Genomic DNA, 15,901 nt, shown 5'->3' with positions numbered 1-15,901 from the left:
GCATGCTATTAACTCTAGCCTAAACTGCGCAGGAAAAGTAAAAAGAGAAACCGCGTGACAAGAGAAGAGAAGAGAAGAGAAGAGAAAAGAAAAGGCGTCCATGTAAACACATCAGGGAAGTGTTAAATAAATGAAATTAGAGAATGGAAAGGGGTGGGTCAAGCTGATAAAAAGGTCGTAGCAAAGCCAGTCTTCCTTTTTCCCTCTCGGCTCTGCTCTGCTCTGGTCAGTAGAGGGGACGACTGAGTGGAATCCACCACTGGACAGAAACGAGAGAGAGGTTTCTACAGCTAGCTATAGCTAGGGAGGGAGTCATCAGTGGCAGGCAGCAAGATCACGGGTGGGTGGGAGCGAGGAGATACAACAAAGGGGAATTCATTTTTGGTTTAGGAAAGAATTTAGTGGGGCGATCGATCGCCGAGAGCCTCCTCCTCCTCTCTCTCTCTCTCTGCTTTGCCTCCGTCTCATGGTTGTTTCTCTTTCCGCGGTTACCTTCCCCGCTGCATCCCCGCCTTCAATGCTTCACTGCTGGATCTGATCTGAGAGAGCCACCCAGCGGCGCCACCGCGTCCGCATCCACTCTCCCATCTACCTTGTTCCAGCTGTTTCTTGAGGAGGCGATTTCTCCTTGGCTCTTCATCTTCTTCTTCTTCTTGCTCCTCCATAATCCGGTGCGAATCCGTGGCCAAAAGGTGGACGGGGATCTTTTGCTCGAGGCAGCTCGGATTTCCTCTTTCTTGCCATTTCTTCCGTTTCTTGAGGTGAGGTGAGATTTTGTTTCTGCGCGGATCAGTCCGCGGAATCCGCGCCCGGATTTCCCTTCTCCCCGCCGGATTCGGTGCATGGAACAACCACCTTCCGTATCCAACACCAACAAGGCACTGCTGCTGCCGCCGCTGTGCTAGGCTAGGCTCCAATCATGGCCTCCTCGCCCTCCCCCTCGCCGGGGACCACCAAGGCCTCCCCGGCCGCCTCCGTCGCGCCCGCCACCGCCTCCCCGGCCCCGGTCAAGCTGCCCAATGACACCCCGGCCGACCCGCCGGCGGCCCCTCCCGCGCCCTCCGCGGCCGTGCCGCCGCCGACGCCCGCGTCCCCGCCGCCCCCTTCCCCGACACCTCCCCCGGACCCCGCCGCGTCGCCGCCACCTGTCCCCGTCGCCTCTCCACCGCCCACCCCGCCAGCCGCATTGCCGCCACCCGCGCCGGCCGCCGCGGTGCCGCCGCCGCCCGCGCCTGCTGCCGACCCGCCCAAGCAGTCGCCTTTGCGGCCCCCTGTGCCGGCCGCGTCGCCGCCGCCGCCAAAGACCACTTCTCCACCACCAAGCCCGCCGGATCGCTCGACCGCGCCGCCCGTGGCGCGGTCACCACCGCCGCGGCACCCGGGGTCGCCGCCTCCTCCAACTGACCCGCAAGCGCCGCCGCCCTCTGTCAGTCCCATCATCAAACCTCCCACCAGCCCCTCCCCAACCTCTCCCACCGTCCCTGCTACTCCCACCACCCCCTCACCGCCGTCGACGCCAGGCTCTGCTCCTCCATCTATGCCTACCAGCCCAACAACAACCCCACCAACACCAATTGGTCCCAACATGCCACAGGACCCCTCATGGCGGGACAGCGGCCCCTCGCCGAGCAGCCGTGGTTTGTCTAATGGCACAAAGGCAGGGATCGGCGTCGTCGTGGCGATTCTCGTGCTTAGTCTGATCGGCGCCGGGTGCTGGTACAAGAAGAAGCGGAGGAGAATGACCGGTTACCATGCCGGGTTTGTGATGCCTTCACCCTCACCATCTGCTTCTCCACAAGTTTTACTAGGTAATTTGGTAAACCACCAACACTTGCTGCGCATTTATACATTTTCTCTGCAATCAGTGCATTATTCCTGTGCGATCAGCTCATTATTCAAAACCCAATTTTTGTTCAGGACATTCAGAGAAGACTAAAACCAATTACAGCGCCGGGAGTCCTGAGTTCAAAGATACAATGTCAGAGTACAGCATGGGCAACTGCCGCTTCTTCACCTACGAGGAAATGCACAACATCACAAACGGTTTCTCTGATCAAAACCTGCTGGGGGAAGGCGGCTTCGGGTCTGTCTACAAGGGCTGCTTGCCCGAAGGAAGAGAGGTTGCCATTAAGAAACTGAAAGACGGCAGCGGGCAGGGGGAGCGCGAGTTCCAGGCCGAGGTGGAGATCATCAGCCGCGTGCATCACCGCCACCTGGTTTCTCTCGTTGGGTATTGCATCTCGGGCGATCAGCGCTTGCTTGTCTATGATTTTGTGCCCAACGACACGCTGCACTATCATCTACATGGTATGTATTGTATGGTGTTAACATTTTTTGATGCTGCGCAACATCAATCTTTGATGTTCTGAATTCCGACTGAACAGCTGTTGTATTTTGATTCTGCTGTGTCACAGGACGTGGAGTGCCGGTCCTGGAATGGCCAGCCAGGGTTAAAATTTCTGCTGGGTCGGCTAAAGGAATAGCATATCTTCATGAAGATTGTAATGCCCATTCTCATTCATTTGCTTTCGATGCCCTCTGCTTTCTTCTCATCACACCTGAATTTTCTTCCCTTTGGCAGGTCATCCCCGGATTATCCACCGAGATATAAAATCCTCTAATATTCTGCTGGATAACAACTTCGAGGCACAGGTAACAATGTTAACTTGGGAAGGGAAACCCGCTGCTGTAATATGATTCTTGTTATTGAATTGGATACTGTCCATGCACCAGGTTGCTGATTTTGGTCTTGCAAGACTAGCCATGGATTTTGCCACGCATGTAACTACACGGGTGATGGGAACTTTTGGGTAAGTGTAAGGAGCTGACTGGTACACGACAATATTTCACATTTGCTCATCTTCTGATGATTGTTTTTTTATTAATTTAGGTACATGGCTCCAGAGTATGCATCCAGTGGCAAATTGACTGAGAAATCTGATGTCTTCTCTTTTGGCGTTGTCCTCTTAGAGCTCATTACTGGTAGAAAGCCTGTCGATGCATCAAATCCATTGGGCGATGAGAGCCTTGTCGAGTGGGTAAGCTTTATATTACTAAATGCGGGGTTTGATAAATGAGGATTTCACCTCTGTTGAAACAATGGGAAAGTAGCCACATGATAGCCCTGATTCATCATTCACTAGTAACTGAATCTTAATATGAAAATCTACCTACTACATTACCAATATATCCACATGGTAAGCTTTATTACTAAATGCAGAGGGTTTGATAAATGAGGATTTCGCCTCTGTTGAAACAATGGGAAAGTAGCCACATGATAGCCCTGATTCATTCACTAGTAACTGAATCATAATTTGAAAACCTGATACATTACCAATAGACAATGTGATGATGATCACATCTTCAGTTCCAATTATTTGTCATGATTATTCATAAAGGTAATAATATGTGTACCATGTGAAGCTGTGGTATCATGTGAAGTCGTGAACCAGCCAACTGGAAACAGCTTCCGACACAATCCTGTTGTAACCCTGGTTTATAAGATTGATCCTCTGTGGTCAGCAACATTTCCTGACACCACAGTTATCTGCAGGCTAGGCCACTGCTCACACAAGCGCTCGAGACTGGCAATGTAGGGGAGCTGCTGGACCCCAGGCTGGACAAGAACTTCAACGAGGTCGAACTGTTCCATATGATCGAAGCGGCAGCAGCCTGCATCCGACACTCGGCACCCCGGAGGCCCCGGATGAGCCAGGTACGAGGATGTTGATGAGATTACATGCATCACATCATCTTTTCAGAATAGCAACTACACTATATCCCATTGGATTGCAGAACGTGGGGAAGGATATCGATGAAATTGCATGCATCACATAATCTTTTTCAGAACAGAAATCACATTGCTTCCGATTGGACCAGAAGTTTAACATTTTATCACCGGCCTGTCTGCCCTGTCTCAGGTGGTGCGGGCTCTCGATAGCCTAACCGACGTCGACCTGACCAACGGGGTGCAGCCAGGGATGAGCGAGATGTTCAACGCGCCCAACACCGCGGAGATCAGGCTGTTCCAGCGGATGGCGTTCGGGAGCCAGGACTTCACGACCGACTTCACCCAGTCTAGCAGCTGGAACAGCAGCCGTCAGGGCGGAGACGTCGACGCCTCTGGTGGGCCGAGGCACCCGCAGTCGCAACCGTAGTAGTGTAATTAGCTAGCGGGGGGTATTGTTGCTCCTGGGTTCATTTCATGCGAAATTCTTTGGGTGGATCGTCCGTCTCGTTCTTTTTTTTTTTGGTCGTCGTCTCGACTGACTGACAGAAGAAAGATGCATATTGCGTGCCGGAGACCGATGGTCTGGAACTTACTAACTTGTTGGAGGGGAATTCTGCACCCGGCCAGCGTATGTGTGTTGGTGATGTCTGGGCTCTTGGGAATCCTGGGCGAAAGAAATGCATTTCCATGTTATGTGGGCTAGATTCTTGGTGTAGGTAGAGCTGAGAGACAGGGACATGGAATTATGCAGACGCAGACAGTGTTGTGCGCCTGAGCACTGAGGTCGGATGGAGGCTGTGCGTTGCGTCGCACATGAGAGAACATGGGGTGAAGGGAAGGGAATAATATATCTGTCATGTTCACTTCAATTTGGCTCCTTTTGCCCTCCTGAGAAGGAACATGCAAAGGAGCTTTGCACATCCTTTTATTTTATTTCTCTCTCTTATTAGGGATGTGTGTTTTTCTTTCTTTTGGGTAAGATATTTTCAGAGAAGGGTTTCGCTTTCGCTCATAATTATGTTAAGAATAAGAAACCCATCTGGATCATGATCTGAAACTAGTAAGGTCCTCTGGCTGTGGAGTCACGACACGGTAGAACCGCAGACACCACACATATTTTTATTGGACGTAGACGACCAGTGTATAAAAAACAATGACATGGAGATTGCCAATTTACTAGTAAAATGTACTCCCTCCCTCCGTAAACTAATATAAGAGCGTTTGGATCGCTAAACGCTCTTATATTAGTTTACGGAGGGAATACTAGAACTGCTATTGAAGATAGTCGTGAGGCGCAGGGCCGTCCATGGCCATGTGCCAAGTGTGCGACCGCACAGGGCCCTGAATTTTTAGGGGCCCCCAATTTGACCAATCTCTCTAGGTATTTTTCTAATTGGGCTTTTCCTTCTGCAGCCCACTACGCACGGTTTAGTCGAATCAAGCTCCATCCGTTCGCTTCGTTTCCTATTCGCGTGGTCCAGCTGCCTGCTAATCGCTACTGCGCCCGCCGCCACGCTCGTCGGCTAAACGCCCACAAGGCTGCAGGCGGCGCGCCGCGCCCCACGGCAGCGCCAATACGGCTCAATCCTGAGGAGGGTCAGACGCATCACCATCTTTCCAGTGGAAAATCAATTCATCATCTCCTTTAGGTACGTCCAAACAATAAGCCAACCCTAAACCTTATTTAATCTAGGCTATTTTCTCTACTGAATAATTATGTTGATGATAATTACATAAGTGCATCACTTAATTTTGCTCCCTTTTTCTTTTCTGTCCGTGTGCATCAATTCATCATTTGTGTAAGCCATGTCTTCCACAAATCAGATTAGAAAATAGTGAACCATCGTGACACGATGCATTTGCACAGTAGTTGCGTGGCGCCAAACAGTCAACATCACCACCGCACGAGAGCATCACTGATTAGTCCATCACTCTAACAGGTGCGCCTAAGCCCTGTATTATATTAGTGATTGTAATCTATGTTCAAACATTATATTAGTGATTGTCAATATTTATCTTAGCAAGCACTATATTGACTAATTATATTGTCTCCACTCATCTTGGTAAGCACTAAAATAATTAAATCTTCTCATCAGTTCATCTTGGCGAATACCATGAATAACTATAATTTATTTTGTTATTTTCATCGTTTATCAACCGGTTGGCTTGTTGCTCCAGGGGCGCGCATATTTCCAAGTGTTGTATGGAATAATATGTTTATAAGGTTATATAATGAAGTGTGAGTATGTAATAGTTATGTAGTTATAAGAAAATTTTAAATTTTAGGGCCCATTTTTTCATTTCGCACCGGGGCCCCAAATTTCTGGAGACGGGCCTGGTGAGGCGGGCGAGAAAAAAGAAGCGTTTTTGTTTCCAAGTCGACCGAGTGATGATAGCCGTAATAAAGGACATGGGCATGTCCAACGCAGGTGCTAACAGCGTGTTTGGTTCGGGGGAATTCGAGATGGGGAATGGGAGTTGAGAGGTGAGGAGATTAAAAGTCCACTGTTTGATTAGAGGGAATGGGAGTTTAAGTAGGAAGGGGAATGGGAGTTGAGGAAGCCAATTCCCATCTATTTCTTCCCAGGGGGTACCCTGTTAATTCGTGAGCAGAGTTTTATCCCACGCTAATTTCCATCATATACCAAACAAGGGAATGGGAGTAAAAATCTACTTCCCATGACTAATCCCTTTATAAACACCCTTGTGCAAACTCCCATTCCTCTGCCTAAGTGTTTATCAAACAGGCTGGGAGTATCCTCATCAAGAAAGAAAAGAAAAAGAGAAAAAGGACATGGAGAATCAAGGATGGAGTGCCTACATTTATATCCTAGTAGAAACCTTGCACACGTTTTTCTTTTCTTGGACAATTTAAGCAAGGGAGGTCCTGTCCAACTATCTATCTATCTGTCTGGTGCCGGTGCCCTTCACTTTACAGATGGAATGGGAATGGGAATGGGTTGAGCAGCCAAATTTGACCTCCCCTATGATCCCATGATGAGATGAGATGAGATGAGATTGATCAACACACACACACACGCACGCACACACACGAATACACGATGGTCCACACCAACTGTGGTGCATTTAGTCTCTCTTCTCTTGTCATGTGTGACGGTGGCCCATGCGCATCACCACTACTCCCACCACCTACTACTCCCTCCGTAAACTAATATAAGAGTGTTTAGAATACTAAAATAGTGACTAATATAAGAGTGTTTAGAATACTAAAGTAGTGATCTAAATGCTTTTATATTAGTTTACAGAGGGAGTACTAAGCAACGTGGGGAAAGGGACGGAGACACGAGCCATTGTGTATCACTCAAAACAAAGAAGAGGAATTTCGCTTAATGGAAACCGCAAGGGGGGAAGCCCGTCTTTTCTTTTCTTCAACAACAAAGAAACTCTAAAGAAGAAGAAGCAGCAGCAGCCAAGGATCGCTCGGCGGTGGGTGGCAACCAACTTTTTACTCCCGGATTTCCTGCACTGCTCAGCACGTCTGGGCTTAATCCTTCATCATCTACACCTTCCTCTAGTGTTTGCATTTATATGTAGTAATACTACCTTTTACCTGAATGAATGGGCAAAAAAAGGATGATTTTGACAGTATCCTAATATGTATCCTAGCTTGCTTGGTTCTACTCCCATCATCCACACCAACTATACTTGCTTGGTTCTCATCCGTAAATCTAGGCTCCCCTGGAGTGGCAAACAATGGGAACCAAAAGCCATCCATGTGATCTACTAGTACAAAGCTATCCACCAAGGAACTCCCAGTTATACAGTTATTTGCTTCACAACATTTACGGGCTGCAAACCCAATTATTTTCATCTCCTCTGCTGCACGTCATCTTACTACATCTAGTCGCTGAGCGGATGCGCGAGCAGCACACGGTCACCTTATTATCTTCACACTTTTCATCGATCGATGCATCATGTTCCGACCTAATACACCATGGATCACTCCTCACACAAGGTACAGTCAACTTACAACAACCTTTACACCTCAGCTCTTCTTGCCAACATGCTCACGGTAAACTTCACATCACAGCGAGGATCGCAGGCGCGACGAAGCTTGCCTGCATCGTCATCAAGTCAGATCGTCAGCATGGTAAAGACCACAAGACTTCTTTATGGAAGGAAATCTGAGGAGCACATGAGAAACTTACATGGACTCTACGACGATGGCTGAAGCACCACCCCCGCCGTTGCATACTCCGGCAACCCCAAACTTGCCCTGTTTCTGTCTAAGAATCTGCGGTGGAGCAAAAACACTACAAGTTCAACACTATGAAATTGGATGCAACTATACCAAAGGACGGGACAGCAGCAAGATCAATATATCCAACTTAAATAAAAAACTATTGTTTTAGCTTAAGAGGAGAGAGATTCCAGAGCTACTCTACCAAGGCAAAGGAAGGGTCAATACCCTTGCGGATTATAAACAATTTTGATGAAATATAAAAGTATGGGATGGAAACATACATACCCCGAGCAAGGTGACTATGATTCGTGCACCACTGCAACCGATAGGATGGCCCAGGGAAACAGCGCCACCACTTATATTCAGTTTTCCCTGAAATGGTGAAATGCCCATTAATATTTATAAAATTGTTTACAGTTACATATTTTCTGAAATAGATAGTTTACTGAAGTTTAGCAGCTTACAGGAGAGATGCCAAGAAGTCTCTGATTTGCCACTGCAACAACCTGCCAATGTCCACAAGAATATAGCTAAGTCTCACCCTCATGCTTCAGGTCTGATTAGTGATTACTCTTAAAAATAATATGAAAAGACCATTCACATACCGAGAAAGCCTCATTTATCTCATAATAATCTATTTGTGAATCTCGGAGACCTGAGTTTGATATAGCCTTTGGGATAGCAAGAGCTGGAGTTGTTGTAAATAGCTCAGGTGCCTGAAGTTGTAAGGAGCGTCAATACAACAAACTCTTTCTAATAATGCATAATAACAAGATAAAAGAAAATAAATAAACACGAATCATACAGGAAAGGATCATTGGATGAGAGTAGGCAGGTTCACAGTTTTGAGACAGGGGAAAGGATAATGTTGGTACAAGTCTTTCATAATAACAAGAACAATGGGTCGAGATTTCTCAAATGAAATGAAATTTGCCTCACCAACAATGATTAATGACAAGGCATGTAAGATTTACCTGAGCAGCATCAGCGTACCCTCTGATCCTTGCAAGAACTTGAAGGCCAAGGTTCTTGGCTTTCTCCCCACTGACTAGCACAATTGCAGCAGCACCGTCGCTGAACATTGGAAGATAAGAATGACACTACAGTTACACTTCCAAGTAAACACCACTTTGCTAACCATAGAGAAAGCCATAAATTCAAGCTTCAGTACTCTTAAGATAATACATTAACTACTGAAAACAAATACAACAACACAGTTTAGCTGCATATAGTGCATACAAAAGGTAGTGTGATCGTGTAAAAATAAAGCTACAATGTTATACTAAGAAGTATCATACTTCCTCCGTTCCTAAATATAAGTCTTTGGAGAGATTTCACTATGGACCACATACGGAGCAAAATGAGTGAATCTATACTCTAAAATGCATCTAGATACATCCGTATGTTGTCCATAGTGAAATCTCTACAAAGACTTACATTTAGGAACGGAGGGAGTAGTTCTGAATGAAATTGTTCAGTTTAGAAGTATTCAGTAGAGACACTTCGATCACAGAGCTCAAGTATTTACTAGCATAAATTCAGATGCTTCATTCAAGATTGTGATAGCGTACTGGACAGTGTCTGCACATTAACTACTCTGCAAGGTTTCCACCTAAGAAACTAGCCACAGAGACAGTAAACGACTAGTCAGAATACGTAAACAGCAAACCTTATACTAGAAGAATTGCCGGCAGTTACAGAGCCATTCTTCTTAAAAGCCGGCCCAAGTTTCTTCAGCTTCACTGGATCGTACTGTGGACATAGATCACCAAGGAGAAGAATAAAATGGGTGTGCTGATGGTTACTATTGCCACAGCTTAATTTCTGTATTCTATTGAATCCGCAATAGTAAAACTGAACCATATCGGTTTTAAAAAAATCAAAACATGCCTAAATGACATCAAAGGAATCCCTCTGTAAGACAGATTCCATAAATTTGCTAGATTATGGGACTACCTTTGCAAGACTCTCATCTTTGTCAACAACAACTGGCGGTCTGCCTCTACCAGAAGGAATTTCAACCTGGTCAACAATAGATGGTTGAAATTGGTACCTAAAAGACAATATTTTATACAGAAGAAGAGTTTTGGGCCCCTCAAATTACGCACATACCGGAACAATTTCCCAATCAAACGCGCCGCTGTCTCGAGCTGCTATTCCGTGCTCATTGCTCTGGACAGCATAAGCATCCTAGATGAAAGAGCAAAGTCCGTTCAGATAAGTAGAATGTGCAGTTCTAGCTGTACAAAAAGTCTGAAAGTTCGTTCAGATAAGGATCAGAAATGCCGGCAACCTGCTCCTCCCTTGTAATCGAGTGCTGATCTGCACAGAGCTCAGCGCACATCCCCATATGGAAATCATTATACACATCCCACAGCCCATCCTTGAGCATCCCGTCGATGAGGACGTCATGCCCAAACCGCGATCCTCGTCTGCGTTTCATCTCCACAGGAGGTCACTGTAAGCAATTAAGCTACACAAGAGAGGACCCTGGCTCCACCGAAAGCTAAAATAATAAAGAGAAAAACTAGTAGGAACCTTGCCGTTGCAGCGTATTTGGGGGCATTGGACATGCTCTCCATGCCGCCGGCGACCACGACGTCGTTGATCCCCAGCTGAATCGACTGTGCCGCAAGCATGACAGCTGCAAGGAGCAGGCCAACAACACAAGTTTTTGAGCAGCAGTGACAACTGACAAGCAACTTTCGTAGGTGGTGAGATGGATTACCCTTCATCCCTGAGGAGCAGACTTTGTTGACGGTGGTGCAGGGGACGGTGTTGGGCAGGCCGGCGCCGAGGGCGGCCTGCCTGGCGGGGGCCTGGCCGAGGTTGGCGCTGAGGACGTTGCCCATGAACACCTCCTGCACCAGCGCCGGGTCGACGCTGGCTCGCCGGAGAGCGCCTGATCAATCAACCGGATGTAAGAGGGCGGAGCATGGCTGACCGACTGCTCGGATCCAGCCACCGCGAGGCGATTTGAGTAGCGGGGGAGTAAGAAAGAAGAGGAATTTCGGTACCCTGGATGGCGACGGAGCCGAGCCTGGTGGCGGGGAGGGAGGAGAGGGAGCCGAGCAGGGCGCCGATGGGCGTGCGGGCGACGCCGACGACGCACACGTCCCTGGGATCCAGGCCGCCGTCGGGGGCGCTAGTGGTCGGGGGCGGCGCCATGGCGCGGTGGTGGACTGCCTTGGCTGTCGGCTCCTACCCCTCTGTCTCTGTGCTCGCCGCCGGCGGGTGGATTGATTTGGCCGGAGAGAGAGAAGAGAGAGAGAGACGGGGACGGCAGCGGCGAGAGGGACGGTCTGATCGGTTAGAATGGGGACAACGGAATGCCGTTCTGGGCTTGGACTCTACCAGATAAGGTGGGCTTGCCTTCTAGACTGGCCCAGCATTTGTTTTATTCTCAAAAAAAAAAAGCCAGCATTTTGTTTTCTCCACTCTATTATTAAGAAGAAGAAACAGACAAGACGAGAAATGATTTATTATCGGTCACTTGGCGACGAGCAGGCCGATGAGGTCACCGGCGACACCGCATCGCTCCATCGTCTCGCGATCCATGTCGGCCATGGGTGATTTTTTGTGGATCCCCTTAAACGCGTTCTCGCATGTACTGCCTGCGCCCTTCGCCTCGGACACGATCTTCAGTGCGTCGGCATAGTGCCCGCCGTTGAAGCTGGGGCGGGCGTCGATCATGAGTTCGGCCGCGGCAATGACATGTGCCTTGACACATACATCCCACGCGGGCCCCTCGGGTTTGCCCTGGTACTTACCACCTAGGTCGCAGATGATCGCGGCGTTCTTCTTGGCGGTGTTGGTGGCGATTTGCAGAGCCACGCTGGCGAGGTCATGCTCAGTGGACGCGTGGCCGCTCTTTGGGTCAGCGCTTAGCATAGCCACGCACAACGCAGGGTTAGTGGTCTTCTTGCATGTGCGGGCGATGAAGTCGATGCCGCTGCGGGTGGCAGGGAGGCCATAGGATAGGGCGGCGAGCACGACGAGAACCATAGCTAAGGATGTTGCAGCGCTCGCCATTGTAGTTTGCACTTTGTATATACCTAGCCGTTGCTGTGTTGGTGCAATACACGGTGACTCTACATATCTATATATACACGCCCTATGGGAGAAAATCCTTATGATATGATCCGCCTTAATGATGGTCTATTTATTCTTTTTGCTAACCGTAATTGTATATCAAATGAGTGGTACTACTAGCAAATCAAATAGTGATCCAGTTATTAAATATTCTTTTTGCTAACCGTAATTGTATATTTAGAATTTTTTTTTTGCCTAGACATTACGAATGTGTTTTCATCATGACATTGATGATCTGGGAAAATTCAGGGTTTTTTTCTGAAATTGCTCGACAGCTTGCTAGGAAAGAAAAGCCCACGCTAAGTTATGATTTGCTTCTGGGCCTCCTCCCTGGGCAATGTGGTACCAAACAGTAATATGTCTTGTATGCCCTAGGGCGAATCTATGTCTCGCTTCGTGCGATACAGAAGCTAGTCTCGCCTGAAGCGAGCGCGAGACTGGACCGGCCGCGGCAGGCCACAGGCCTCAAAGCGCTCGCTATTTCTGGTTTTTCTTTCACATTTTTTTGTTTATACTTCTAAATATTCTAAATGTATGTAGTACAAAAACACTTTATATTTTTAAAAATGTTAATCATGCATTAGAAAATGTTAAATGTCTATAGAAAAAATGTTGTAGGAACACTTTACATTATTCTCTTTTTTTCTCGACAGACAAAACACGATCTATTACTGAGAGGAACAGACAAGCCGAGAAATGATCTATTGTAGATCATTTGGTGAGGAGCAGGCGGATGAGGTCACCGGCGAGGCCGCAACGCTCCGTCGTCTGACGGTCCTTGTCGGCCACGGGAGACACTTTGTGGATCGCCTTGAATGCATTCTCGCATGTATCTCCTGCGCCCTTCGCCTCAGACACAATCTTCAACACATCAGCGTAGTCCCCAACGTGGAAGCTGGGGCCGGCGCCGGCGATGAGGTCGGCTGCGGCAAGGACATGTGCCTTGACACATACATGCCACACCGGCGCCTCGGGTGTGCCCTGGTGTTTATAATCTAGGTCACAGATGGCCGCGACATTCTTTCGGATGGTGTCGGTGGCGATTTGCAGAGCAATGCTGGCGAGGTCATGCTCGGTGGATGCTTGGGCGCTCTTTGGGTTGGTGCGGGAGTCCTGGACTAAGGGGTCCTCGGGCGTCCGGCCTGTTAGCCATGGGCCGGACTGATGGGCCATGAAGATGTGAAGACCGAAGACCCTCTACGTGTCCGGATGGGACTCTCCTTGGCGTGGAAGGCAAGCTTGGCGATCAATTATGTAGATTCCTCTTTATGTAACCGACTCCATGTAACCCTAGATCTCTCCGGTGTCTATATAAACCGGAGAGAGTCCGGATAGGCGGACAGACATTATCATAACCATATGCTAGCTTCTAGGGTTTAGCCTCTACGATCTCGTGGTAGATCAACTCTTGTAATACTCATATTCATCAAGATCAATCAAGCAGGAAGTAGGGTATTACCTCCATAGAGAGGGCCCGAACCTAGGTAAACATCGTGTCCCCTGTCTCCTGTTACCATCGACCTTAGACGCACAGTTCGGGACCCCCTACCCGAGATCCGCCGGTTTTGACACCGACATTGGTGCTTTCATTGAGAGTTCCACTGTGCCGTTGATAAAGGGCCCGATGGCCCCTTCGATCGTCTATGATGACGTCGTCCAGGGAGAAACTTTCCTCCCCGGACAGATCGACGGCTTCGTACTGCGGGCCAACTCGCTTGGCCATCTGGAGCAGATCGATAGCTACGCCCCTGGCCATCAGGTCAGATTTGGAAGCTTGAACTATGTCACGGACATCCGTGAAGACTTGATCTTCGACGGATTTGAGACCGCAGCCACCGCTCCCCTTCGCCCCGACGAGCACGGCTTAAACCTGCCATCGGGCCGCATCCAGGAGATAGCTCCTGTGACAACTCCGGCCTTAGATCTAGAGCGGATCGAGTCATCCGAAGATGGGAAGCTCAGCCCCATCACGGAGGCTACCGATCCCGTGGCGTTGGAGCCGCACAAAGGTCCTACTTTGCATGATATCTGTATCTACGGAACCCCGGACTCGCCTCTGGCGACAAGCTCCAAACCCTGCGAGCCCGCAGATACTGAACTCGATCGGTTGTCGATCTTTAAGTTCAGTGCCGCAGACGTCTTCCAACACTCGCCCATGGGCGATGTACTAAACTCACTAAAAAGCCTATCCCTGGCAGGTGATTCACCGCCGAACTATGTCTGGTTCGAATTTGCGGCAGATGAAGGAGAATTTCGCTTCCCACCCGCCACCCACTTCATAGCCACTATCGAAGACCCAATCAACACGATTGACCCCGGCTCCGAAGACATCGACGGTATGAACGACGATGAGGGGCAAGGCCAGAACTCGCTATCCACTAGACGCGGGGCGGCCACTTCCTGGTATGACGTGTGTATGATAGACACATCCGACGACGCTCCCGATGATGACAAGAAGGATCCAGTTGAGGATAAACCTCCTGGTACACAGTCCGAACACCGGCGCCCCCGGTGCCACCCCAAGTCGCGTCGCCCAAAATAAAACAATACTGGCACCGGAGAAGGTAACACTTCGGACATTGAAGACCCTATTGAGGAAGGATCCGAACAGGAGGGACAAGAAGGCGGGAAGGATAGCCCTGATGAACAGGCCACATATGGAGACTCGGAGGACAGTAATTATCTCCCGCTCTCCGAGGTAGAGGAGAGCCTCGGCAACGAAGATTTCATCGTGCCTGAGGAACCTCTCGAGCATGAGCGCTTTAAACGCCGACTAATAGCCACTGCAGGGAGCCTAAGAAAGAAGCAGCTGCAACTTCAAGCGAGCCAAGATTTGCTCAACGATAGATGGACCGATGTCCTGGCCGCCGAAGAGTACGGCCTTAACGGCCCAGACAAAAGCCACCCCAAGCGTAGGTGGCTCCCTCAATACAACGGCGAGGCGCTGGAGCCCGCACCACCATCGAACAATGCGGCAGGCCGACCACAGTTCGGTCCGGACCAAGCAGCAGCCTAAGCAGAACACCATACCACCCCACACGGCCGTCAAGGCAAGACCAAAACAGCTCAGGGGCACACCCGAGGCATCCAACAAAGCCAGGAGGGCAGACCAGGACACATAAGATCGGTGTACAGATCGCGGGGACATGCCCCGATAGGCGATGATGGTTACCTATTCGGACGCCACGGACCCGACCATGCCCGGTCCAAAAGTCGCAGACGGAATCCACCGGAAGTGCTCCACAGTGTGGCTCAACATAGAGGAGCCGCACACCCTCTCTGCTTCACCGATGAGGTAATGGAGCATGAATTTCCAAACGGGTTTAAACCCATTAACATTGAATCATACGATGGGACAACAGATCCCGCGATATGGATTGAGGATTTCCTCCTCCACATTCACGTGGCTCGAGGAGATGAACTTCACGCTGTCAAATACCTACCCCTCAAGCTCAAAGGGCCAGCGCGGTACTGGCTAAACAGCTTGCCAGAAAATTCTATTGGCAGCTGGGAAGATTTGGAAGACGTCTTTTGAGACAACTTCCAAGGAACATATGTCCGGCCACTAGATGCCGATGACTTAAGTCATATCGTCCAACAGCCCGACGAGTCAGCCAGGGAGCTTTGGACTAGGTTCCTAGTCAAAAAGAACCAAATTGTCGACTGTCCGGACGCGGAAGCCCTCGCGGCCTTCAAGCACAGCGTCCGGGATGAATGGCTAGTACGTCACCTCGGCCAGGAAGCACCCAAGTCCATGACAGCCCTTACCGCTCTAATGACTCGCTTTTGTGCGGGAGAAGACAACTGGCTCGCTCGTAAAAGCAATAACGCCAGCGACCCGGGCACTTCCGAAATCCGGGACGGCAACGGCAAGC

General features: G+C 49.4%; 3 protein-coding genes across 3 annotated transcripts; 1 reads left to right on the top strand and 2 right to left on the bottom strand.

Moving 5' to 3' along the window:
* Positions 1-338: 338 nt before the first annotated feature.
* Positions 339-4,341, top strand: LOC109748561 (proline-rich receptor-like protein kinase PERK3). Its single transcript, XM_020307591.4, has 8 exons — positions 339-1,808; positions 1,918-2,307; positions 2,415-2,501; positions 2,582-2,652; positions 2,734-2,810; positions 2,891-3,038; positions 3,554-3,715; positions 3,921-4,341. Exons 1-8 carry the CDS (start codon positions 920-922, stop codon positions 4,155-4,157), a joined length of 2,061 nt encoding a protein of 686 aa, XP_020163180.1. The 5' UTR covers positions 339-919; the 3' UTR covers positions 4,158-4,341.
* A 3,106-nt stretch (positions 4,342-7,447) lies between these two features.
* LOC120976325 (acetyl-CoA acetyltransferase 2-like) lies at positions 7,448-11,280 on the bottom strand. The gene is made up of 13 exons (XM_040403147.3): positions 10,952-11,280; positions 10,663-10,836; positions 10,473-10,578; positions 10,228-10,366; positions 10,047-10,124; positions 9,891-9,956; positions 9,604-9,686; positions 8,909-9,008; positions 8,540-8,650; positions 8,399-8,440; positions 8,220-8,306; positions 7,900-7,985; positions 7,448-7,809 (listed from the first exon to the last, which is right to left on the bottom strand). Exons 1-13 carry the CDS (start codon positions 11,100-11,102, stop codon positions 7,776-7,778), a joined length of 1,257 nt encoding a protein of 418 aa, XP_040259081.1. The 5' UTR covers positions 11,103-11,280; the 3' UTR covers positions 7,448-7,775.
* A 143-nt stretch (positions 11,281-11,423) lies between these two features.
* On the bottom strand, positions 11,424-11,966 carry LOC109748563 (pectinesterase inhibitor). Its single transcript, XM_020307593.1, has one exon. It carries the CDS (start codon positions 11,964-11,966, stop codon positions 11,424-11,426), a length of 543 nt encoding a protein of 180 aa, XP_020163182.1.
* Positions 11,967-15,901: the final 3,935 nt, after the last annotated feature.

The sequence above is a fragment of the Aegilops tauschii genome, chromosome 3 (genome assembly GCF_002575655.3).
Source record: "Aegilops tauschii subsp. strangulata cultivar AL8/78 chromosome 3, Aet v6.0, whole genome shotgun sequence".
NCBI lineage: Eukaryota > Viridiplantae > Streptophyta > Magnoliopsida > Poales > Poaceae > Aegilops > Aegilops tauschii.
Note: the sequence above shows the minus strand (reverse complement) of the source record. Positions and strands in the feature narration are given on the sequence as shown.